The sequence below is a fragment of the Podarcis tiliguerta genome, assembly GCF_965153285.1.
Source record: "Podarcis tiliguerta genome assembly, chromosome: 5".
NCBI classification, from domain to species: domain Eukaryota; kingdom Metazoa; phylum Chordata; class Lepidosauria; order Squamata; family Lacertidae; genus Podarcis; species Podarcis tiliguerta.
Genome location: NC_139538.1, coordinates 32,691,407 through 32,715,695, shown reverse-complemented (window position 1 = coordinate 32,715,695; position 24,289 = coordinate 32,691,407). Strand labels below are relative to the sequence as shown.

The 24,289-nt window shown below is 41.3% G+C and overlaps 1 protein-coding gene across 5 annotated transcripts in view; it reads right to left on the bottom strand.

Annotated features, from left to right (window-relative positions):
* Positions 1-24,289, bottom strand: part of NMNAT3 (nicotinamide nucleotide adenylyltransferase 3) — a 37,020-nt gene that overhangs the window by 5,999 nt on the left and 6,732 nt on the right. For 3 of the 5 annotated variants that reach the window (XM_083443021.1, XM_083443022.1, XM_083443018.1), the window contains exons 2-4: positions 19,755-19,894; positions 8,105-8,288; positions 2,960-3,069 (exon numbers count right to left, since the gene is read on the bottom strand). In XM_083443021.1, the coding sequence (XP_083299147.1) occupies positions 2,960-3,069; positions 8,105-8,288; positions 19,755-19,863 (403 nt within the window). In that variant the 5' untranslated portion in view covers positions 19,864-19,894. Of the gene's footprint in view, positions 1-2,959; positions 3,070-8,104; positions 8,289-19,754; positions 19,895-20,602; positions 20,722-24,289 lie in introns of all 5 variants that reach the window. The other 2 variants (XM_083443020.1, XM_083443019.1) reach the window with 1 other exon arrangement.

The window sequence follows — 24,289 nt, the reverse complement described above, 5'->3', positions numbered from 1 at the left end:
TGAGCAAGGGGACCTTGCGGGTTCTGCAAGATCTCAGTCCTTCACGGCGTAGTGTGTTACCAACTGTTTTCATGGTCCCAGCTGCCCTGAGATCATTGACAAGTTCCCCCCGTGTAGTTCTGGGCTGCTTCATCACCGTTCTCCTGATCATTGCAACTCCACGAGATGAGATCTTGCATGGAGCCCCAGACCGAGGGAGGTTGACAGTTATTCTGTGTTTCTTCCATTTGTGTATTATTGCACCAACTGTTGTCACCTTCTCACCAAGCTGCTTGGCAATAGTCTTGTAGCCCAGTCCAGCCTTGTGCAGGTCTACAATCCTGTCCCTGACATCCTTGGACAGCTCTTTGGTCTTGGTCACTAATTTGGAATCTGCTGGATTGATTGCTTCTTGACAGGTGTTTTTTGTACAGTTACTGTAACGAGCTGGGATTACAGGTAAAATCTTTCCCTTATAGCGGGTGCTTCTAATCTCAGCTTGTTACATGCAGTGAAGATACCAGGTAGCCTGACATCTGGCTGGTTGATAGGGGATCAAATACTTATTTCACTCATTATAATGCACATCAATCTCTGACTTTTGTCTTCTGGGTTTCTGGGTGTTTTCCTGTTGTTATTCTGTCTCTCACAGCTACAATAAACCTACCATTAAATTATGGACTGGTCATTTCTTCGTCAGAGGGCAAACGGGTAAATTTAGCAAGGGATCAAATACTTCCCCCCCTCACTGTAGTTAGTATTGTTATTGTTAGTATTGGTCAGAATAGATCTACTGAAATTGATGGAGGCTAACTTAGGTTATTGATTTGGGTCTACTCTGTGTAGGACCTCGCTGAATGCAAGTCTAAGAATAAAAAATGATCTGAGATCTTCCAAAATATGTTTCTTGAGCTAAATCTCTGCATGTTCAGCAGAGCTTGCCTTTCTCTACAAAAAGTTCTTCCTTAAGTTTTGTTGTTGTTTTTTAAAGCAAGTGTAGAAAATATAATTTAGAAATAGGTAAGTAAAAGGGGTGTTATAGATGCTGGGTTGGATCCAGGGCTCCCTCCATTTGTTGAAGGGACCTCCTCATGTTAGAGGAAAGTCAGCATAATTCATGGTTGTGGAATAACCTCCCCTCCAAGGTGAGTCTTGCACCATCATTGTAGGCTTTTTGACATCTGGTTGAATGGATGCCCTTCTATTATCCTGCATTGCTTTTCTATGCTCCTGTTAACTTTGCTGTTGGTTAGTTTTGTGTTTTTATTTTACGATTTTTAATAATAATTTGTACTGGGACTATTTGGAGAAGGGCAGGCTGCAAATACAAATCATATATCTATATGTATATGACCCTGGCCTATGATCCACGGGACAACTGGGATAACAGTAGTTACTAACACATTGTGCAAGGTACATATGGAAATTTTTAGCATCAGGCAAGCCTGTCAACAGCATGGGAGGGATTAAACCTAGCTTGGGAGAGATAAGCTAAAATCATTCACTGCTTGCAGGTGGTTGAAGAACATCTGTTGGGGTCTTGGCTATGCATTACTAAATAGGAATTAAAAGCTCATTTAGGAGTACATGCAGGGAAGAGCGAGCACAACTTGGGAGGAAGAGAAAAGGGCTAGAAAGGGAGCTAATTGGGAATTAAAACAAAAAAGCATAGTTGTGGTTTTAAATTGAAATTTCGGCATCACTGGAATCCGTAGCATTTTCCAGGTGTTCATGGAGGTAGGTCATGACACAACCTACGCACATTCATTACTGTACTGCTTCACAGGCCCTCAAACTACAATTTGAGACATTTTCTTTCATTTGTTTGTGAAACATGAATGCACACAGTGATGCAATGGCATTGCTGTGGCAGGCTCTACCTCTGTACACTGACATGTACAACTAAACTAAACTCCCTTACCTTTCCCGCCCCGACCTAGCCACAGTGATCCATGCGATGGTCACCTCCAGGCTTGACTACTGTAATTCGCTCTACGCGGGGCTGCCCTTGAAGCTATCCCAGAAACTCCAGCGGGTGCAGAATGCTGCAACGAGGCTCCTCACTGGGTCTCTGCCATGGAAGCATATTCACCCAGTGCTTTTCCAGCTGCACTGGCTCCCAGTGAGTACAGGGTCAGATTTAAGGTCTGCTTTTGACCTTTAAAGCCTTTCACAGCCTAGGACCCTCGTACCTTTGGGACCGCCTCTCCTGGTATGCCCCACGGAGGACCTTAAGGTCCATATATAGTAACACCCTAGAGGTCCGGGCCCTAAGGAAGTTAGATTAGCCTCAACCAGAGCCAGGGCCTTTTCAACACTGGCTCTGGCCTGGTGGAACGCTCTGTCTCATGAGACAAGGGCCCTGCGGGATCTGATTTCTTTCCGCAGGGCCTGTAAGACAGAGTTGTTCCACCTGGCCTTTGGCTTAGAATCAGTTTGATTCCCTCCCCCTCATTTTTTTCCCTTTCTTCTCCTGTGAAGAGGCTGCATCCTAATGTTTTAATATTGTATCTTAATCTTTTAAATTGTATTTTAATCAACTTGTTTTTATTATTAGTTGTTAGCCGCCCTGAGCCTGGTCTTGGCTGGAGAGGGCGGGGTATAAATAAATTTCATTATTATTATTATTATTAAACGCACAGAAATAAATTTCCCTCTGATTGCAAATCCTGCAAAGTTGTCAGCTGCTTGGAGAGAGCTCCCCACATGTAGAGCTGTATGTGCAATGGATGCGAGGGAAATCTTGAGGCATGCTAAAGAACCACAGGTAGTTGGTAGGGCAGAACCATTCCTGTGTCCACACCTGGGAAGTGGCATCAGATACATCTCCCACAGCATTAGTTTCCCAACTTTTGACCCCTGGCTCCAGCCACAAGCATAAATAAATGCACTATTTTCCTACTTAGGCATGGTATTAATCTGATAAAGGTGCAAGGCATTATCATGTACACAAGGAACACTACCGAAAGCAGTAACAAACCTGTGAGTGATGAAGCAAACGATGCTCCGGCAGCCTTTTCTATGGGCCAATTGTTTTCTCTGGGCAGTTCCTTGATATGGTGTGATTTAAGCAGTTCTTTGTAATGGTGCCTGTGTTAAAATAAAAGGCTCTGTGTAAGGTAATCCTCTCAGAGATACACAAAGCGATTATCTTGCACTTTCAGTTTCTAAAACTCAATCGGCTTTTGTGTACTTCAGGGCTTAATTAGATGGCTGGAGAACTTGCCATATTAATTCTGTGCATTGCAAGATTTGTGTCAATGGCGGCTCACATTCTTGTCCTAACTTGAACATCTTCGATTGACCATTATTTCTTTTTAATGTTGCTTTTACTCCTCTAGGAGATATAACACATGTAAAATGGTATCTTTTGTTGGACTTCAGCTTTATAACACACAATAAAATGTAATAAAGATTTCAGGCATTTACCGAATAAGCTGCAAAATGGTCACATAAAAAAAATATCGCTCCAATTTCAAAAAGAGGAAAACAACAAAAAAGGTCATTGACTAGGCTCGAAGTTCTTCTTTGAGAATGTCCTATAGAATGTTTAACTTTTTATTCTTTGGAATGGGAGACACCAACAACATAACAAGAACTGCTTCATTAGCTCCACAGTTGTTTGGATCCAGGCTGGCAAGGAAACCAGGAAGAGCTTTCTAAAAGGTGAGAACATAGAAATATGGAAGGGAACAAATGGAATAACTCAGCACAGCAAAGCTTTGTCAGGAGATAGGTAAAGCAGATGCTGCACTCAGGGGGATGAGGCAAAGGTGGCCTGAAGCCAGCAGTAATTGTAATTGTAATTTATTATTTGTACCCCGCCCATCTGGCTGGGTTTCCCCAGCCACTCTGGGCAGCTTCCAACAAAGACATCAAAGCTTCTTAGTTGCCCAGACCAGTGACAAGCCTGACCCAGATCCTATTTACAAGGATCAAAGAGTCTCCCATGTGGCCTATTTGCGTCATGAGGCTTCCTTGTTGATGTGCCTGGTCTCCTTAGGGGGAGGTTGGATTGGATCATCCCAGTTGATAGCAGTTCAAGACCCACCATGGAGTTGAATACTGAAAAATTCAAATACAAGCCTGCAGCTAGATTCCAGGAACAGCTTTCTTCTACAATCAGAACCTATACCATTCAGTGTTGGTTTGTTTGCTTTAAATTGAACCCACTACTCTACAGGCATCCAAATGTAAGGAACGTAAAGTGAGCATAATGAATATTGTTGCCAAAACCGGTAAACAACTGTAGAGCTACACTCTAAGCAAGCTGCAAGCAATGTGCCAAACTTATTCAGAGGCCTACAAAGGTTAAGAAGAGGCTCAATTCACCTCCATATGAACTTCCTCACACCTGAATAAGCAGCAGTGTTGTAGCTGTTTAAAATGTTAAAGACAGGAAGAAGGATTTCCCTCCTCTTGCATTCCTCTACTGGGAGATGTGCCAAAGCTTGACATCTTAAGGCTGCAATCCTATCTATATCTACACTCTCCTGGGAGTAAGTCCTACTAAGCTCGTGGATGGGGGAATTATTTCTAAGTAAACATGTATAGGGCTGTACTGTAAGTTAGATACATCACAACTAATGCTGATTTGTTGTATTTTTAAATTGTTGATATCCACTCTGGAACTTTATGGTGAAAGCAAATAAGAAATCCCAAGAAATAATAATAATAATAATAATAATAATACAGTGTTAATTAAGATTAAGAAAAAAGCACCAGCTTCGGAGATGCAGTTTGCCAGTTGTAATTCTCACAGTTTGATTCAGCTAGATATATGATCAGTGTCAGAAGTGCTGCATAGGAAGGGTCCAGCCAAGCCGAGACACAGTATGAGCTGAGGATTACAGAAAGTACCAAGCTATGTGACGAATATACATTCATTTTGTACAGATTTCCTACTACAGTTTGATTATATTTTGCACTTTCGGCAAGAAGTATGTCAATCTACTCATATCGCCTAGCTTTTAAAGCATAAAAAACATACTTGCAAACTTGAATAGGTTTTTTTTTCTTCTCTCCTGACAATTCTCAACACCTCTTCCCAAAGTCTGGTGTTGATGCTTTCCAGATGCAGCATCACTAGACATTTTACTTATTTATAGAAGTCCTCAAAGATTAAGCAAAGCAGCTTGTGATAACTGCCTAGCAGAATCTGTTAAGCATTAATTGAATATTGTAATTTTACAGGACAAGGAAGAAGGCATGCATGAACTCTCAAATCGGGTAATGCAAGAGAAACGGGAAGAGAGTTGGATCAAAAGGCAATTAAGAAACATTTATTTTCCCTGTATATTTTGTAGAATCAACTGCAATTCCTTCTTGTCAAGACTGAGGAAGGAACATAACAACAACAACAACAACAACAACAACAACAACAACAACAACAAGCAAAATATAATTTAGATTCCAGAACTGCAGGAGGCTGGATTAGATGACCCTTGTGGTGCTTTCCAACTCTACAATTCTATGATAAAGCAAGATGCAATGCCATTATTGGAGAACTAGAATGTGATCTGTGACAGACATGAATAATTGTCAAGGCATGGAGACAGGAACAAGAGTATGTGCCTCCATAGAGAAAAAGTAAGAGGGAATAACAGAATAATCCTTGCACAGTAAACTAGCATAAGGATCAGTACAATAGAATGGCAAGCAGGTTTTCAGTGCCTTCAGAAGCGAAAAGTACAAGTGCCTAAAAGAAGGACTGTGCCTCCTAGCTCCATGGGAGAAAAAGGTAGAGAGACATCTGAGATGAACTCTGGGAAAGAGAATTTTGGCTTCTTTGGTGAATCAGTTCTGCAGGACTATGGCAAGAATATCCAAAAACTACAGAATGAGAAAATATCAAAGTGATATTTGTTGCAATGAAGCACAATGTACCCAAGCCTACCAAAATTAAGCCTACAGAAGCCAGACATTAGCAAACAACTAGGTTCACTATTTTAATCTGATGCATATCAAAAGATTTCAGATGACTGAAGCAAGCAAGCCAAAACTCAAGAAAGCACCCAGATGTTTGGGGGGTGAGGACAGGGGGAAGGAAATCCAGGATCCCTAGCTGAGTTAACCTGTAGAAAAAACCTTCCTTGTCTCACAAGTGAAAGACTGACAGACATTTGATCTGCATAGGTGTTTTATTGAAATGTAAGACAAAAACACTGAACTATACAAAGGATGCAGGCCTTCCTATGATCAAATGAGTTTTGACACAGCCCTCTAGTTTTGTGTCTGCCACGCCACAGCAATGAAAAATGCATCCAGACACCCATTCTAAGCCGTCTTTGTAAATGATGACAATGCCAGACAAAGTTTTCCTTATATGAAGTAAAAAAACAACAACCCATGGTGGGTCTTCTAAGGACTTCAGATTGTTCAACACACAGCCTTAGAAAGCACAAGAGACTTGGCATGAGGAGCAGAATATAAATTTAATCACAGAAAAGCGAACAGCATCTGTCTGGAAGGAAGAAAAAAATACTACCAAAAGACAACATCAGGGAGTCATGGCTGTAAATGAACCTCAGACAATGAAACAGATAGCTGGGAGGTACCATTTCATCACCATGTATCTCACAGGTGCAGATCCCTTCATATGTTAGTGAAGGGGTTCACACAGAGTAAAGCACAATGGTTTTGTGCAGCTGGCCCTGCTTCCAACATCACAGTTTGCCCCAGACCCATCCCCAACACCCTAGGCATAGATGGGTATACCTGGGCAAGCCTGAGTACATAGTTCTTCTCTACACACAAAGGCTTTCCTAGGAACTGGTCTGCACCATTAGGACCTCAGGTATGCCCATATATGCTTAAAGGGCAAGGCACCCCCAGTTCAGATGCTTATGAGTGTTACAACCTGTTGTAGATTGGGAGGGGAAAACTCTCTTTAGAGGAAGTACATTAACAATGTATTCCTATGCACAGGGGGATGTTTATTCCCAGGTTAAGTGTGAGTAAGCTCCGCGAAATACAATGGCAATTCTGGAATAAACATAGACAGAACTGAGCTGTAATACTGTAATAAAGTGATTGGTAGAAATATCTATACAGCCTTCCTATCGGATAGGAACACTGCATTATGAGGAGGGTAACTGGACTCACCTTTGAAGTTCATCCATTTGGTTGAAAAGTGTTAGTTTTCAAACACCAAAGGATATTTTCACTTAATGTTTACAGTGGCTTAGAACAGGCATGTCCAAAGTCTGTTTTGGGGGCCTAATCCAGCCAGCTGGTCGGTTTAATCCAGCCCCTGTGGCAGTTTATTTCCTGGGATAAATCCTAAAAAAAACCTCAACAACTCCAACCCTAAAAGAAAGGTCAACAACTTTGGTTGGCCCTTTGGTCTGCCCTCACGGCCCTTTACTTCATCAAATCTGGCCCTCTTCGAGAAAAGTTTGGACACCACTGGCTTAGATAAAAGTTACCTAGTACATGTGATAAGTTGCTGCACACTAACATGTTTGATTCAAAGGGAGAGCTTCTACAAAAAATAATAATCTAAGTTTATTTCTACAGGTATGACTCAAAGATTATGAGAAAATATTGCTCCCCTACCTACTCTGAGCTACAGGCCCAGTTTGTTGGCTTTGAAGAACATACATGTTTAGCTAGCAGTAATCTAAAATAGAAAAATATTTATTTAGTTTTTCCTGTTATGCCATGATTGGAACTGTATACAGTGATTAGAGTATTCTTCACTCATGAAGGTTATTGTTGTAATCAAATATATATAACAAGATAACACAGCTTCCAGACTTACCATTTAACCCTCCGCCCTGTGTATGTGTGAAACCATCCAGTGGCCTGGTGGGCTTCAGTACCCCTTTAAAAGCTCTTGGCTCCTTCCCTGGGAGATCAGCCACTTCTTCACTATAAAGCAGCCTGCCAGCTTTACATTTCCCCTAATCCTTCTCAAGACATTTTTGGTACGCCTAAAGCCCAGATTTGTAAAAATGTAGCATAAGACCCCACTCACTTGAATTTCCTTAGCTCATTCTGCCCTTGGTGTATAATTTTGTAGTGCTGGCAAGAGATTCCTAAAATACAGATTATCTGAGATACCCCATGATTCTTTTGATTATCCAATGCAGAAGGAACACACACACAGAGACATCATCATTACCTGAGAACCACTACAGTCTCACTCCATTGCCTTTGCTCACTCTCCCAAGGGTCTACTCTGATCCAGTCGGAGGTCTCCAGTGCAAGTTGAGCCATGGCTACGCGATGCTTTGCTGCTGCCAAACCTTGCTTTCCATAGTCATCATTAACTGGTGAAATTATACCTCCAATCACTCGGTACTTTCCTTGGTACAGGGAGAAAACAGAAACGGGGGGGGGGGGGAACAGTCCTTGTATATCTGTTTTGTAATGGTGATAAATGAGGAAATGAAAATTATGTAAACAATAAAAAGCATTGTTCCCTCTCCTTGGCGATTAAACTGTTCTAAGTTCTATTACTGAAGCGTCAACTCCATTAGATAGTACTAAAAGGAAAAGTGGATGTGTGTAAAACCTTCTGCAAATAGAAACATTTTTCATTTATAATGCATAGGATTAGACAGACTGAAGATAAGGCTAATGAATTTTTAGTTCTAGCAACTGTACCAGAACAGTTTCAAGATAGCGCAGTTGATGAATGTTTTAATTGACCAGTGTTTATTTCTTAGTATCTGATGCATACTAGCTAACAAGATTATCATCCCGTATCCACATGCTGAAGGAATAATGCCATGTTTCTGTAGATGTTTTCTGCCACTCTGCTTAATAGTGCACAGGAAAGCAAATCAGGACAGTCAAGGGAGAAAACGGTTAATAAGAAAGGTTTTTCAGACCAAGACCAGAATGCTATGAAACAAAAAAAAAGAGAAATCTTTAATTGGGCTTATCTGCGACAAAGATCTCCATCCATATGATTGACCACGTTAATTAAAATGGAAACAGAAGCCCTTATTCTTCAACAGTGCAATGAAATCTTTGATGTAATAAGATTTTCAAAGCAGGCCCTAATGTCCTCAATTGAGGTTGAGGAAAGTCAATATGATGTTTTCCTAAAAGTTATCAAATTTATCCAAGTATAAATAGCAAGGGAAGCCTGCAGGAAGACAAGCTTTCATCCATCTGTTTCCCAACACTCTGGGGTGGATGAAAATGTCTAGCTAAATAAATGATCACAAATATTTCCATGGATTAACTTTGGCAACAACGTCAACCTACAACTAATCAAATATACAGCATTACTTATTGTGAACATGTGAAGCTGTATGACCTATCCAAGTTCAACCACTGGTCCATCTAGTGCAGCATTGTCTGCTGACTGATTAACAACTCTTCAGATCTTGAGGGGTCCTTCATGAGATGCCAGGGACTCGGTCTGGGACCAAATTAATGCAAGATGTGCCTACCACCACTCAGCCAACAAGACCTCCCCCATTGCCTTCTTTATGTGCTCCACAGTTCATCACTGCAGTTCTACGCTTTATGGGTTTTTCTAGTTTGCGCTTTGTTACAGCTATTGGGTGGTACTCAGCAAAATAACTGCACCAGTGGCAAGGAGTAGTGTTAGCACAATGGGATTTGCCCCTCTCCTCCCCATGTGGTCCCCAAATCTGCTCTGGGTAGTTGGGAGAACCGCTGAAACAGATTTAGGGGCTGCATGGGGGGAGGAGAGCAGGAGAACATTCTATTGTTCAAGAAGAAATATTTGCACTGTTGGAATCCACCCCAGGGCTACACTGAACACAACCCATTATCATCTGACTTCCTTTCTAGCTGGAGCTGTTCGTTTTAGGCTAGAGCAGCCTATGAATTTTAAAGCTCCTCTTGCTATAATTTAACCAGCTGTAAATTTTGCCAGTATCCAGGAAAAGATCTCCAAAAAATATTATTGCCTAATGTGAGCCCTCACCCTATAATAAAGTAGCAAAATCCTTATCTATCTTCTTGGCATGAGTCAAATGATTGCTCTGACATTTTCCAAAATCTCAGGGTTAGCAGATGCTTGGGAATGTTTTCTAGCATATTTTTGCAAGTAGAGGCTATACACGAACTAGCCATGATAGATGATTTTTCTAATCTTTTTTTTAGTAGGTTCCAGTAATGGGCACTCTAGACTTTGCCAGAGTAATTTATGGCCTCACTTCAGATCTACACTTTAATAGAAAGTGCAAACCTTTCTATTACAGTAAAAAACAACAACCAAAAAACTGAAATGAGGTCATAAAGTGGCATCATGTTTATTGCTGACCAATTACTCCAGGTCATGCTCGCTACAATTAAAGTTAAAAAGTAGTTCCCCTACTTGTTGCCTGAGGTAGAAAAGTAAAAGCATGCCTGACTTGTATGTTGATTCTGCAGCCATTCTAAATGTAAGGTTAGCTGTCTTGAATGTGAAAGAATGTGTAAAAAATTAAAAGCTGCCTCTTCAGGCCAAGGGCTTATTCAAACCTTCCTGCAGTAGCATCAACACCAGTTTTCAAAGTCCCTCCACACCTTCTAAGAGGACATCTATAGCCAGGTTAAATCTTAAATCACAATTTATTCCTACCTAGAGCATGAAAAATCCAACTAGAGTCATTGTAGTGGTAGAGATGTGGTGAAATTGCCCAGAATCCTTGCCACCATGTGCTCAGTACTGAAATACTGCAAGTCCACTTTACATGGGGATAGGCAACGCGGGTGGCGCTGTGGGTTAAACCTCAGCGCCTAGGACTTGCCGATCGCATGGTCGGCGGTTCGAATCCCCACGGCGGGGTGCGCTCCCGTTGCTCGGTCCTAGCGCCTGCCAACCTAGCAGTTCGAAAGCACCCCCGGGTGCAAGTAGATAAATAGGGACCGCTTACTAGCGGGAAGGTAAACGGCATTTCCGTGTGTGGCTCTGGCTCGCCAAAGCAGCTTTGTCACGCTGGCCATGTGACCCGGAAGTGTCTGCGGACAGCGCTGGCTCCCGGCCTATAGAGTGAGATGAGTGCACAACCCTAGAGTCTGGCAAGACTGGCCCGTACGGGCAGGGGTACCTTTATCTTTAGGCATGTCACATCCAACTCCAAGCAAGGGATCATCAAGAAGACTTGCAATATTTTAATAAGGGGGTGCAGAAGTGAAAAACACTACACATGCGCATTCTGGTGCATTCTGAAATAAATTGATTCATTCATACACATGAGCTGCTCTAATCCACTGGACTCTCTTTTTTAAAGCTGTAAAAGAACAGGGCTGCAGCACTCAGACCACAGCGTAAGAACTTGTATTTTTTATCACAAATGTTGCCTTTGTGCTTCCCTGTGGATTTTTAAGGATTTCCTCTTAAAAGACCACACAGAAATGCAATGTGCTTAGTCCTGTTTTCATGTAAAACTCAGATGGACTGGACTTCAATGGGTCTTTCTAATCCTACTTTATATTTTAAAGTCAACTAATCTAACTCATACATCCCAAACTTATCCACTTATCCAAATTCTGCAACACAGTTCTGCTCAAAAAAGTAGAATTAAAAAAAGAAATTTTATGCTGAGAAATGTACATTATAGAGGAAAATGCACTGAAAAGCATACAAAATATATACTAATGGAATGGAAGGCATACAAAATGTGTACAAAGTGTTTAAAATGTAAACACATATTTCTCATGCTTTTTTTTAATCCACAAAAAAACAGATGAGATCTATACAAACCTGGCATGGAAATGCAAATAGGTTAAACCATCAATCCCTTGGCTGCATTTAAACAGCAGTTTGTTTATTTTTTACGGACATTTCCCTAACTGTTAATTTCCGCATTAAGCCTGAGCTTTCACACAACATAAAAACCACTTCTGAAACTATAGTGGAATATAGCACATGTTTAGCACTCATTTCTATATTATTTGCAAATAGAGTCCCCCCCCCCCCCCCCTGGAAGCAAATAACACAATAATGAGCAATAAACTTGTACTATATTCCACTATAGTTTCATAAGTGGCTTTTTCGTTGTATGAAAGTTCAGATATATACTGCAGAACTTAACAGGGAAAAGTCATGAAAATGGAATAAAGCACCATTTGAATGCAGTCCTGTTGGTTTGTGGGTGGGGTTGGTTAGAGCATAGTTGAGGGCATGCTATGCAGGGAAAGATTTGCAAGCCTTGCTTGGGCCATCTGATAACTGCCTGCATTCCCAGATGAGTCGCTGAGAACAAGACAGCAGCAAGTTATATCAGCTGTAAAGGATCCTTTTCGGTCATGCAGCCACACACTTGCATTTGGCAGGGCAGCCAGTCTGCACCTATGAACCTGACCCTGTCTCTGTCACTTTACTGCTTTGGGGATACAGCTTAATGATCACATCATCTCCAGGAAAGCATTCGAGGAAAAGATGTCATTCCTGTGGACTGCAGCTGGTGCAGGGCCAGCAATGCAGTTATACTCTTTTTCTTCCTCTCCCTGCATATAAGAGCTGGATCATGTTTTATGCGCATAATGGATAGAAAGATTGGAAACACTGAATGTTTTAGATATAATTCCTATGGGTGTTTGCAGAAGGAGAGGGGAATATTTCTCACTATTATATGGCTTTGTTTGGTTATCAAAGCTACACCAAGAATAGGAACGTAAAGTAACAATAAATTTATATATTTATTTTAGGTCTTTCAGCACCTTCTAAGCTCCGAAGGTTTGAAAAAGGCACTGTTGCCATCTTAAATAGAATTATCACAGATTACACTCTAACCTTTTCTCCAGATTACATGGAAATACCTTATCATGCAGTATTTAATTTCCCCAAGTTTCATTCTGTAATGGAAAATCAAAGTTAAACTCATGCCAGCAACTGCTGTGACATTAATTAAATCTGACACTAACCTGGCACCTGGGATCAAGCATTTTATTCTTTCAGTTGCATAGCTTTTGGTTTAAATATGTTGCAAATCCCTGGCAAAAAGGTGGAGGGAAGGAGGTGTGTTACATAAGATGCAGTCCCCTTGCTTTTATCAAGTGTCTGGGATCCTCATATGCATTCAGCACCTGTTAATGAGGATTAAAGGGCAATTTCTCATACTGTTGCTATTCTCATTATATCTTGCTGCTGGAAAGGACCTTACATTTGCTGGCAAGCAGTGGACAGATATCTGTTCCAAGTAGAAGTGACAGTCTTCAGGAAGATTACACAGCTGGACAGCTGGATATGCAATGGGATTTTGCAGTGTACATCACATCACCTTGTGACTACTCCCAAAGAAGACAGCACACAAATGAAGAAAGCCATGATGCTTGGGCCACACGGACCATGCCCAGATGGCTTGTTCTGCACTAGGACAGAGATGGCCCCTTAGGATACATTCACACGGCCAGCCGCTGGTCATTTTCGCCAGATGGCCATGGACCATTCGTGCAGATACCCAGTCCATTGTGATTTACAGAAAATCAGGGCAATGAACCATTCTCTATGCATCTTTTCTGCATCCTGTGATCTTTGGTACTCCTATTGGTATTTCAATTGAGTTCCTACCCACCCCCTGCATGGAGCTTGTACCTCCTTCAAGGGAGACAACCTGCCTACAGTTGGTCTATACAGAGGTCCTGTGCTACCCTTTCCTGGTTACTAACCTGTCCCATCTCCTTTATCATAGAAGCTTCTTAAAATAAGATTTTAACACTGAAAATGGGTTGCAACTAACCCAAACACTCAATTTCTTTTAGCAGATATTTAAAGTTGATTATTACCAATCCTAGTATCCCACATAATTTTCTTCCTTTTTTAAACATGACTACTCGTATCCTTAAAGGTTCCAGAACCTTATTAGTTAATTAGTGTTCAGCATTCTATTCTATTCTCAGTTGGTACGTGACCAGGAATATGTCAAACCAGAACATCCTTGTATTCAAGGAATGTTAATGATAACACTTAAACCTTCAAATTAGATTAAATGCTCCTTAGAGAAACTCATAACTTGAGATCAGTGAAACTGGCACACGATGTTGCACAGTAATCTTTGGGTGAAATCCGCCCAAGCGGGAGGTGGTCTTTTTGCCCCACAGTAAATGAAATGGATGAACACTTTATTTTCTATCTAATATATTGACTGTACATAATTAAGTTAATGTAACACAACTGTTACATGGTCTACTGTTCATTTGGAAAAGAGCATAGTGGAACTTATTTGCTTATGCCATGGTGGTAATTAAGTAATACTGCACACCATCACAACACCTTCAGATTCTCCATAGCTTCCCAGACTCAATACATTTCCTAGAACACCTATGGAAACTTTGGTCACCCACTTGTCTTCAGGGGCATTTTCTTTCTGATCCCTACAAATCAATGGAGAAATCTGGCTTTTTTTCTTTTCTTTTTGTCCCAGCAATAGTATCCACATGAGATGGCTTAAGACCACTTCCTTGTATAGGAAGCATTAGTGTGAAACTGAACTTTTGGAGATAAGCAGCAACCCTACAATGGAAACACCATATGGAATACAATACCATGATCATCATACAGTACTTTGCAATAGACCATGTAAGCCTATCCACCTCCTGCCAAGAGTGTGAAATAAGAGCAAACCTGCCCAGACACTGTAAATGGGAGGGACTGACTATAAAGTAAAACTAATAGTATTCAAAATTTCTGAGCAGAAAGATCATATGTGCTTCAAAAAAACACACACACAAAACCCTGATCAAATTATGTGCCGTTGTGAAACAAGTAGGCTGAAAGAGGAATTATGCCGGTATGTTTGCATAGGTGAGGTATGCATTCCTTCCAAAATAACGAGATCGTAGGGTTAAGGGACTTCAAAAAATAGCATGCTGTCAGATCTGAGTGTTACAGCCTGATCTAAGACTTGCTGAGCCAGCTAATAAAGCTTCAGACCCAACCACTGCTCAAGTACAAACTCTCCCTCAAGTCAAACACACGTTCAAGTGGTGTGATTCAGGTACGGCTGATGTGCAGGAAAAAAGATTTAAGAGTGAATAAAAGGTAAAGGTAAAGGGACCCCTGACCATTAGGTCCAGTCGTGACCGACTCTGGAGTTGTGGCGCTCATCTCACTTTATTGGCCGAGGGAGCCGGCGTACAGCTTCCGGGTCATGTGGCCAGCATGACTAAGACGCTTCTGGCGAACCAGAGCAGTGCACGGAAACACCGTTTACCTTCCCGCCGGAGCGGTACCTATTTATCTACTTGCACTTTGACATGCTTTCGAACTACCAGGTTGGCAGGAGCAGGGACCGAGCAACGGGAGCTCACCCCGTCATGGGGATTCGAACCGCCGACCTTCTGATTGTCAAGTCCTAGGCACCACCCACGTCCCTTAAGAGTGAATATGTTTTGGTAAATAATGTTTGTTCCAGTTGGGAAGAAACTGACCACAACTGCCTTTTTGCCAGCTTATTTTTGAGGTTTCCTCTGGTCTGCACAAAGACAGATGAGGAAGAAATGAATTTATGAAGAGAGGCACACTCCAAATGTTTCATGATAGAAGAAAAGAAAATAATGAGAAAATGACAGAGGAAGCTTTATATTATTATAATACAAGCCACCAACATTACAGATTCTTGGTCTGAAAGGGAATTTTAAACCATCAGCACATTGTTCTTAGATTTATTAAAGCATATCTGCCAAACAGGTGGCAAAACCATGGGATGTGTTGATTTGACTGCTACACATGTTCATTTGCAAGTTCATTAGATTTATTAGAACAGGCAAAATTGCATATCCGTTATTTTCAGCGAAGGAGTAGCAAGCAGAATGGGAGATCTAGCAGCTAATATTAGAGAGAAGAGCTGTAAGCTCAGTGGTTTTGCTTTGATGCAAAAGGTTCTAGGTTCAATCACTGGCATCTTCAGCTCAGGTTGGGAAAGGGATCCATCTTAAACCCTAGAGAACCTCTGCTAGTCGTGTAGGCAAAACTGAGTTAAATGGCACAATGCTTAACATGGTGTTTGCGAGTATCATATCTTCCTAATGTTAGAGACCAAGTCGGCTGCTGGTTTACATTTTTCTCATCTTCCCTTGACTCTTTTCTCAAATCCTTCTAGTTCAGAACAAAAGATCCATCTAGTCCAGCAGTTTGTTTCTAATAACTGCCTGCCAAATGTTAATATGGTATACATCTCCAATATTCATCTTAGCCAAGAAGTGCCTGCTTATGGGTAGATACGGATTATACAAAAGGTTCACTTAAGCCCACAATCTGATGCTTTTTTTATATGCTGGCCTCCTGCCCCACTGGTGGTCAAAAATGAACAAATTCAAGGAAGAAGAGAAATAAAACCACATATGTTGTTATTATCTAACCCAGAGCACTAGGTGAGTGGTCTTGTATTTTTCATCTTCCCTCAGGCCGACATCTTACATTCCTTTCATTATGTAGACTGAAGCACTCTATAAAAAAGATTTCATTAAAGGTAAAATACATAGAAAAGATAGATCATTTCTGACCTTCTTTAAACTGTAGGAAGCAATGGAAGATAATAAGAGCACAGAGGAACATGAGCATCTGAGAGCATTAGCACTAACAGATTGCAAAAAAGATATTTGGCACCATCAGCACGGTACTAAAAGGCACTTGTAGAACAAGGAATTGAATCGCATTATGAGACGAAATATCTAGCCATGCATGACAAGGCATGAAAAGTTAAATAAGGTTTCACATGAGTACTAATAAAATACAAAGGGGTGCATTACTCTCATAGCTATTCACTGGTGTATAGTCACATCCATTGTATTTAGGAAGTGACTTCATAAAATTTGCCCACTGGTGTGAATAGAGGAGAGAGAAATTCACTTAACATACACAGCCAAAGTTGCTTGGCAGGGATGAATAGGATGCTGTGCTTGGAATGGCAAAAATGAAAAAGAAAAGAAAGAGTTTGTGCTGAGACACCAACAAGTGTATAAAAAGTTACCAAAGGACCCTCCTAAAGGGATGGGCCTGATCCCCAACACTACAAGTTCATATCTGTACAATTAGGGATTCAATAGGGTTCAACAGACTCACTTGTACTGATTGTAGGGGAAGGGAAACATGGGAGTACCAGAGACATGCCCTCTAATGTCCCATCATTTTGCCTACTTGTATGCCTGTGCCTGTGCAAGTGAAATAGGTGGCACTGAACTGGTGCTGGAATATTGCTCTATTGATCCCTATAAAAACTTGCAATGTACGGGCATTGCGCTCACAGAATCTGTGGCGCAGCGGAAGCGTGCTGGGCCCATAACCTGTTGTTGGGATACTGCCAGGGAGACAAAGTCCATCTTGACCTCCATGTCGTCTCCGGACGTCCACTGATCTCCCGTAGACAAGCAGTATCAGCAATTAGCGACAGGAGCTCTAGAAATAGCTTGCCAAAGACCCAGAGCTCTTGCACACTATCAGCAGATATGCACAACGAAAGATGCACACAGGAGAGCATTATATAGAAGTTTATTCAGCGTTGATCAGAACAAAGAAAAACCATGACTGCCTGTTTGAGAGTTTCGGCAGTGAGAGAGGAACGAAAGCAAAAGCACAACAGAAACATCCTGTGAGACAGGAAATGCACAGGCTGTGACACAAACATCCTGCTCCCTTTTAAGGTGGAACGGAAATATCCTAACATATTGCTCTATTGATCCCTATAAAAACTTGCAATGTACGGGCATTGCGCTCACAGAATCTGTTTATCATACTTATTGTGTCCCTTATATTCATAGCTGTATGTACTCTAACCCATGAAGAAATAGATTTCAAGAATTGGAATTCTGTGAAAACGGGTTCACTGGATTTGATGCAGACCAAGTTAGTTGCACAAAGCCCAATTGAAGTAATTGGGAAAAGTAAGGCATGCCTAACTTAAGCCTCAACAATGTTAATGAGACTCAAGTACAACTAATGTGCTCTGGATCCAACACATGGATTCTGACTTGATGACCAGAGCTCTTTTGTTACAAGGAAGTGTCTTCATTTAGGGCAATTTAAGAAACTGTCTTGAGCAAAGAACAGTGTCTGCTTTTACTGCCAAGACACTGAAGAAAGTGATGTGGGCCTAAGCAGCTCCAAACAATGCAATCCCCACAAATGCCAGGGTGCCATTACCAGGACCAGTTCCTGTGTGCTTTCAAATATGCAGGGTCAGAGGGCCACAGCCAAAGCCTCCTGATCAACCAAGGGTCAAACTAGATGTAACATTAATTGAATACACGAGCAATTAATGTGCACTTATGCTCATTTGTTCATTATATAAATAGCAGCCTAGGGTTTAAGCCTTGGGCCTCAGTACCAATGGTGTCACTGGAGGCTTCCCTAAAATGCAAATAGCTTCAGAAAGGGGATTTTTTGTCAGGACTGTGAGAGGGAAAGTGTTAAAATGCTCCTCACTGCCACACACAGGCTGGAGGTTGATCAGCCTTCCCTGTGATGCCCTTTACCTAAACAAAACACACATACTCATGTCTAGTTTGGTTCTAAATGTCCTTCATAAGGGCAGGGATGGCTTTCTGTTCCTCTTGTTTTGCTCGGTAACATTCATTTATTTTACAGCTGTCATTATTTCACCAGTTTTGCAGGCTAATTGTCTCCGTTTCCCTTAAAACAACATTATGTGTAATTGAAGAGAACATAATTGTTAGAGACTGCAGTTGTTAGAGATCCAATTACTATGGGTTGGATAACAACCTGAAAAAATATAGAAAAATATAACTGCTTGGTCACATGTATGAAAATGTAACAGCAAGCATCTCTTTAAAGCAAGGGAAAGTTTCAATATTTGTCAGTTCTAAGATTATACCTTAAATTCACAAAAGAAAAAACAGAAGCCAGTTATTGTTAAAATTTGCTACCCTCTGTTTTCCTTCTCTCAGTTGGATGAAGTCTGTCAACCACTTCACTCACTGTAGCAAGCCATTCCTTCCCTGATGCTGAGGAAGTACCTCCCCAATTTTCTACTAAAAAATCTTTGGCTGCTACTAATAGATCCCTTCCCATTTTTCTCTTTTGCATTGTAGCATTGCAAGGGTAAATTGGGCCAAATATCAATATTCACAGCTTGCCTTGTCACCGGTCATTGAAACTGTATTTGAGTTCTGGTTCTGTAACTTGCTCACGCAAGTGTTATGATGCACTAATATTGCTCTGGTATTTTTGTTTCACCCAAGCATCGGAAATCTGCAATCTGCTAAATGCTCCTGAACTGTTTCTTGATGCTTTCCAAGCATCCATGTCCAACACTCCATCTGTCAATGATTCTGAGCCTTTAAATAAATAGCTACCTACATATCCCTACCTTGAGGCTTTGCTGGTGCCTGAATGAATATGAGTTAGATGATCCAGAGAGCTATCCTGGTCATTTGAATGAAACACCAAAGCTGCTGAAACATAGCTCTTTTGCAAGTTCTGTTTTGAAGAAACAGTTCTACACCTTGGTGAATATGCCCCCTTTCTCCATTTCCCCCCCTAGTGTAAACTGTAAATCTTTAGACTAAATGGTAAGACTATCATGCATACATAAAGTGTTTCTTTGCTCCTCGAGAAAAATGGGGCAGGGGGAGTAAGGCCCCTTTAAACAAGTTTAAATCTGCAACTATTCTACTAAAGAGCTGACATAACTTCACCGTTGTGGTGTGAAAATCCCATTTTATATCTCCATATTTTGAGCCTTATTTTAAGAGGTGATAAAGGTGCAAAAATTCTGTTCAGCATGCTGTGAAATATCTAAGTCTTGAACTTTAATTAACAGGAATAAAAATGTGTTGCAATGATGTGAAATGTTGCCAATTTTCCGAGATTCCAATGGTTCCACATTCCAACTCTGCACACTGACCTGTTTGATGAAGGTGATCTCTTGCTAGTTCAAATAGACGCATATGCATGTTTGTTATGGGGTTAAAAGAGCCACAGGCAAGAAGGGTGAGGGGTGTCAGATGCTTCATCGAGGCAAGCAATCTTCTGCAGCAACACACCCTAAAGGGGTGAGGGCAGAAATAGCAATTATATTAGCTCATACAGCTAACAGCCTTCTGAAACTTTTTCTCAAAATGAACAATGAATCATCATTCTATTTTTAAAAAAGCAACTTACTGAAACATTATAGTAGACTAACAATGAATGAATATCCTAAGTACTAATGCTGAAATCTACATCTTTATTGAAATAAATAGGAGCCCTGGGGAGGACTATACTATAGCTACATCAGATTTATTTAGTTTTGAAATCTATGTCTTCTCCCCCCACTGTATTGTCCCATAGGATCTTCAGGGTAGATCAAATCACAAAGAAAATACAATGAAGTCAAAATCTTGTATGCAAATGTTTCAGAAAAATACTGCATACACACATGGCTATGCTGGGTATCAGCACTTTCCCTATTCATTATCATTGTCCTCTGCATTGATAGGACCTTCATCAATATGGAATGCTCTCCCTTTACCGGTGCTACATGTCTAGCTCATCATGTGATAAACAACAGCATCTATTTCCATTACAGAGTAACTACAATTATGCATTAAGGCTGCTTAGTTACTCCAAGAAAAAAGCTGTCATTTTTGCAAAGTGGCTGTTCCCCTGGAAGATCAGGAGCTTCAACAATTTGGGATAATTTTCATCAGGACCACTGGGCTTGTTACATCCACACAGACCCTTCCAATGTGCAATGGTTTCTCCATCCTATACCCGTTTTGTTTTGAAAACAGAAGCTAACTCATGAAATGTGGTCACCCTTGTCTCACATTGTCAGTCCGGCCCTAAGGCCTCAAGACAGTGTTTTCAATTCTGTGACTTCTCTGTATAATCTGAAAAGAGATTAAAACCTGTGAGGGCAGACAAGCAGCTCTGGATGTTTTGTTCATAACTCAGATTGAGTCTGCTCCTCTCTCAGCCTTTGTCCTGCAAACATTCATCTGAACTCCAAATAATTTGTCGCTTCGAAACAACAAATATTCGTGACATTATATCAGACCTGTTATTCTGAAGGGACCACCACTGTCTATATGAGAATGAACTCCAAATGCTTCTGCTTCAGACTCTTTGAGCTATTTATGCCTTTCAAACCGAACTCTTCCTGTTGCTCAAGTAGTGACTCCCCACACAATCGTGGCAAATTGTATTGTGAGTGGGTCTCGCATATTAAAAAGGTCACCAAGTGGTAATGCCAGTATATAGATTTCCAGCAGCTTCCATGTAGCAGTCACAACTTAAGATTTTGATGGTTCATCCCTCAGAAATGGGATACCAAGCCAAAGGCCAAAGTGAATTTAGGGGCTGTAGGCTCTCTGGCCTACCTATGACCAGAACCTGTTGACAGGTGCTTAGCTGTCTGGAACTTTTATCACTAGCAGAGTCGCAAGTGGGATCACTACAAAACGTTAGAGTGCTGCTCTTCAGTATTCCGACCACTCGACTCCGATCTGGTTTTCCATTCCACCAATCCCCAGGCAGTTTGCATTTTGTGGCCACTGAGTATGCTCAGTGCTCATTAGACTTTGGGGGGTTTCCCCTCTTAGGGTGTCTTTCTTAAGATTTTTTTTTTTTTGTACTTCTGCAAACTTTGGAGTTCATCAAGGCAGCCTTTATCTCTTTCTTCTGCAAAGGTGGTGGGTGTTTTGGCTCCATTACATCAGAAACAAAGAGAGAACCATGATAAATGGAGAAGAAATACTGACTGCCTAGATGACTGGAGCATACAAGTTACCGTAAGTCACACAGTATAAAAACAGAACATTCACATGCCCTGCACCCAACAGTCCCAATCAATCCAAATACTTTGTTCTCAATGTAGTCGATCTGCTATGACTGCACTCATCCAAAAAACCCACCACCACAACACTCAATAAATAAGTGAATGTACACACTTTATCTCTCACAGAGAAAATTAATGGAAATCTAATTAAGAATACAGGATGCTGGGAAACAGCAGCTTTTATTTTGTGACTGTAACAGCAAACAGTGTACATTAGGGGGCCATTAACAAAGGTCCTGAAAACAGACCCCTTTGCTTAAAAAAAAAGAAAAGCACTTTCAAGCTGACAAAACCTGCTTAGATGTCAAAGTAAGAGCCAATTTGCACCTTTCCAAAGACACTTACAGCACCCTGAAATAAACTCTGCATTCAAAGTTCAGTCACTGAAGAGACCTCGCTGGATTTGTTCCTCATTAATTGCCCCTTGTTAAGTAGACAAGTGAGTAACTGTGTCATGGAAAATGAAAGAGAGGAAAAGCAGAGCAATGTATGTAAGGGGGTGAGGTGTGAATAGAGAGAGAAGGAAAAGTAGAGGGCAGCTGGTCAAGAAACTTGTGTATAAGTGGGAAAGGCAGAAAAAGGAGAGCATATCTCCCTTCAAATACCCTCATGAAGGCTTCACTGGGCATAGGGTTGTGCTTTTGTCCTTAGCATGCCCATTGTCATACAGATCCTTTACCCCATTTCCTGACACCCACAGGTTGAGCATGGATGTCTGCATTGAGGAAACCTATGCAGAGACTCCTGAGAGTAGGCCAGAGAGTCAACAGCTGCTAATGTAGGGGCTTCCATTGCGCTTGATCCATAAGCTGCAGTTAGTGCAGAATGCTGCAGCACAGCTGCTGACAGGAGTGGGACCCAGCCAGCATAGAACGCCTTTGCTCAGAGATCTCCACTGGTTGCCAATTTGCTACTGGGACAAGTTCAAGGTGTTCCTATTAGTACATAAAGCCTTTAAAAGTTTGAGACATGTTTACTTATGGGATTGCCTACCCTGTATATTCCCAGTTGACTGTTTCCATCTGCAGAACTGGCCCTGTTGCAGGTGCCACATAATACTTGCTCCTCAGTTGTAATAAATCATTCTTTCAATGTGAAAGAACCTATGTGATGTGGATGGAAGGTCTGGCAAGGGAACCAGTGAGATAACAGTGGGAGACAAAGCAGCTACAGCATCAATAATCAGATTTATGTGTCCAATATCTGACTTTCAAGTAGGCAGTCCTGATTTAAGTGGAAATCATTAGCATCTATTTTTTTTACCCTTCCTCAAATAAAAGATATTGTGAAACCATCTTCCAGGTCTCTGTATCTTCTGGAATCAGAGTTGGAAGGGATCCTGAGCATCATCTCCAGCCCCCTGCAATGCAGGAACATTAGTGAAATTCTATGTACATGACTGGTGGCCTTCCAACCTCTGCTGAAAAACTTCCAAGGAAGGAAAGTCCACCACCTTTCGTGGGAGTCTGTCGAACAGCTCTTACTGTTAGAAAGTTCTTCCTAATATTTAAAAGGAAGCTGCTTTTTTAAAAAAAGAAAAGATGACCTGATGGGTTGCTGCTTCTATTCTAAAGCCTGTTTTTAGAACAATCTGCAGGAGGCTGTACACAGCTATATAGCTACCCTCCAGCTCAGAAAGGGGCAGTGAAGGCTTCTACCAGGCAACTGGAACTCCCAACAGGCGCAGGGGCAAACTATTGTGACTACCCTGTTCTACTCTATCTCAGAGCCAGAGAAGATTTTAAAAATGGCTCTCTGTTTGCACCCAACAAGCACAGAGCTAAAAAGCAGGCTTCCGTCTACATTTGTGGCTGGGGAGGGGTTAAGAGTCATTCTTCCCACTCTGGTTTAAGGATTCATCTTGCTCACCAGAGCTTCGCTGACGTCTCACCATGGCAAGAGGGACAAGTAAGAATTTGCAGGCCCAGTCAGGAATCATTTCAAAGCTCATGACCTGAACTACTTAATTTTCAAATAGCTGTTGTACTTTCAAATGCTGAAAGCAGTTTCTTGCCACACTGCTTACAAACTGTTTTTGGTTTATTTGTAGTGCAGTTATCATACAAAGAGGATACAGAGATCTGCCCGTAAGCATTAACTTGAAACCCAGGGTTTGAACTTCTCTTACAAAGGCTTCTAGTAAAAATGGGGTATTTGGAATTCCAGATACAAACCAACCCTCAGGAAATCTATTTTAAGAACAGAGATTATTTTATTTCAAAATCAAGATGCACAAGTACAGCATCAGAAAGGAGGAAGGCACACAGCTGTAAGGTTTACTGCTTCAAAGCAATGATTTGGAAATACTTAATTCTCTTTGATCGTTGCAGCGCATCAATAATGTGTCTGCAATGACAATGAAAATGAAAGAAATGTCTCTAGCTAAAAATAGCCGACTCTGCTCACTAAGTACATACACTTATGTACCCACATGGCTCTAGAAATCCTACGAAGGAATGCCACAAGCACAGCATGCCTTATACTGGGGGTGTTGGCCTGTGTCCCTCTCGATGTAGCTGGATTAGAAGTCAACAACCCTTGATCACTACCCATGTCAGTCTGGGTTGATCAGAGCCGGAGTCAAAGAACATCTAGAGGGCCACATGCCAGCCAGCTGTACC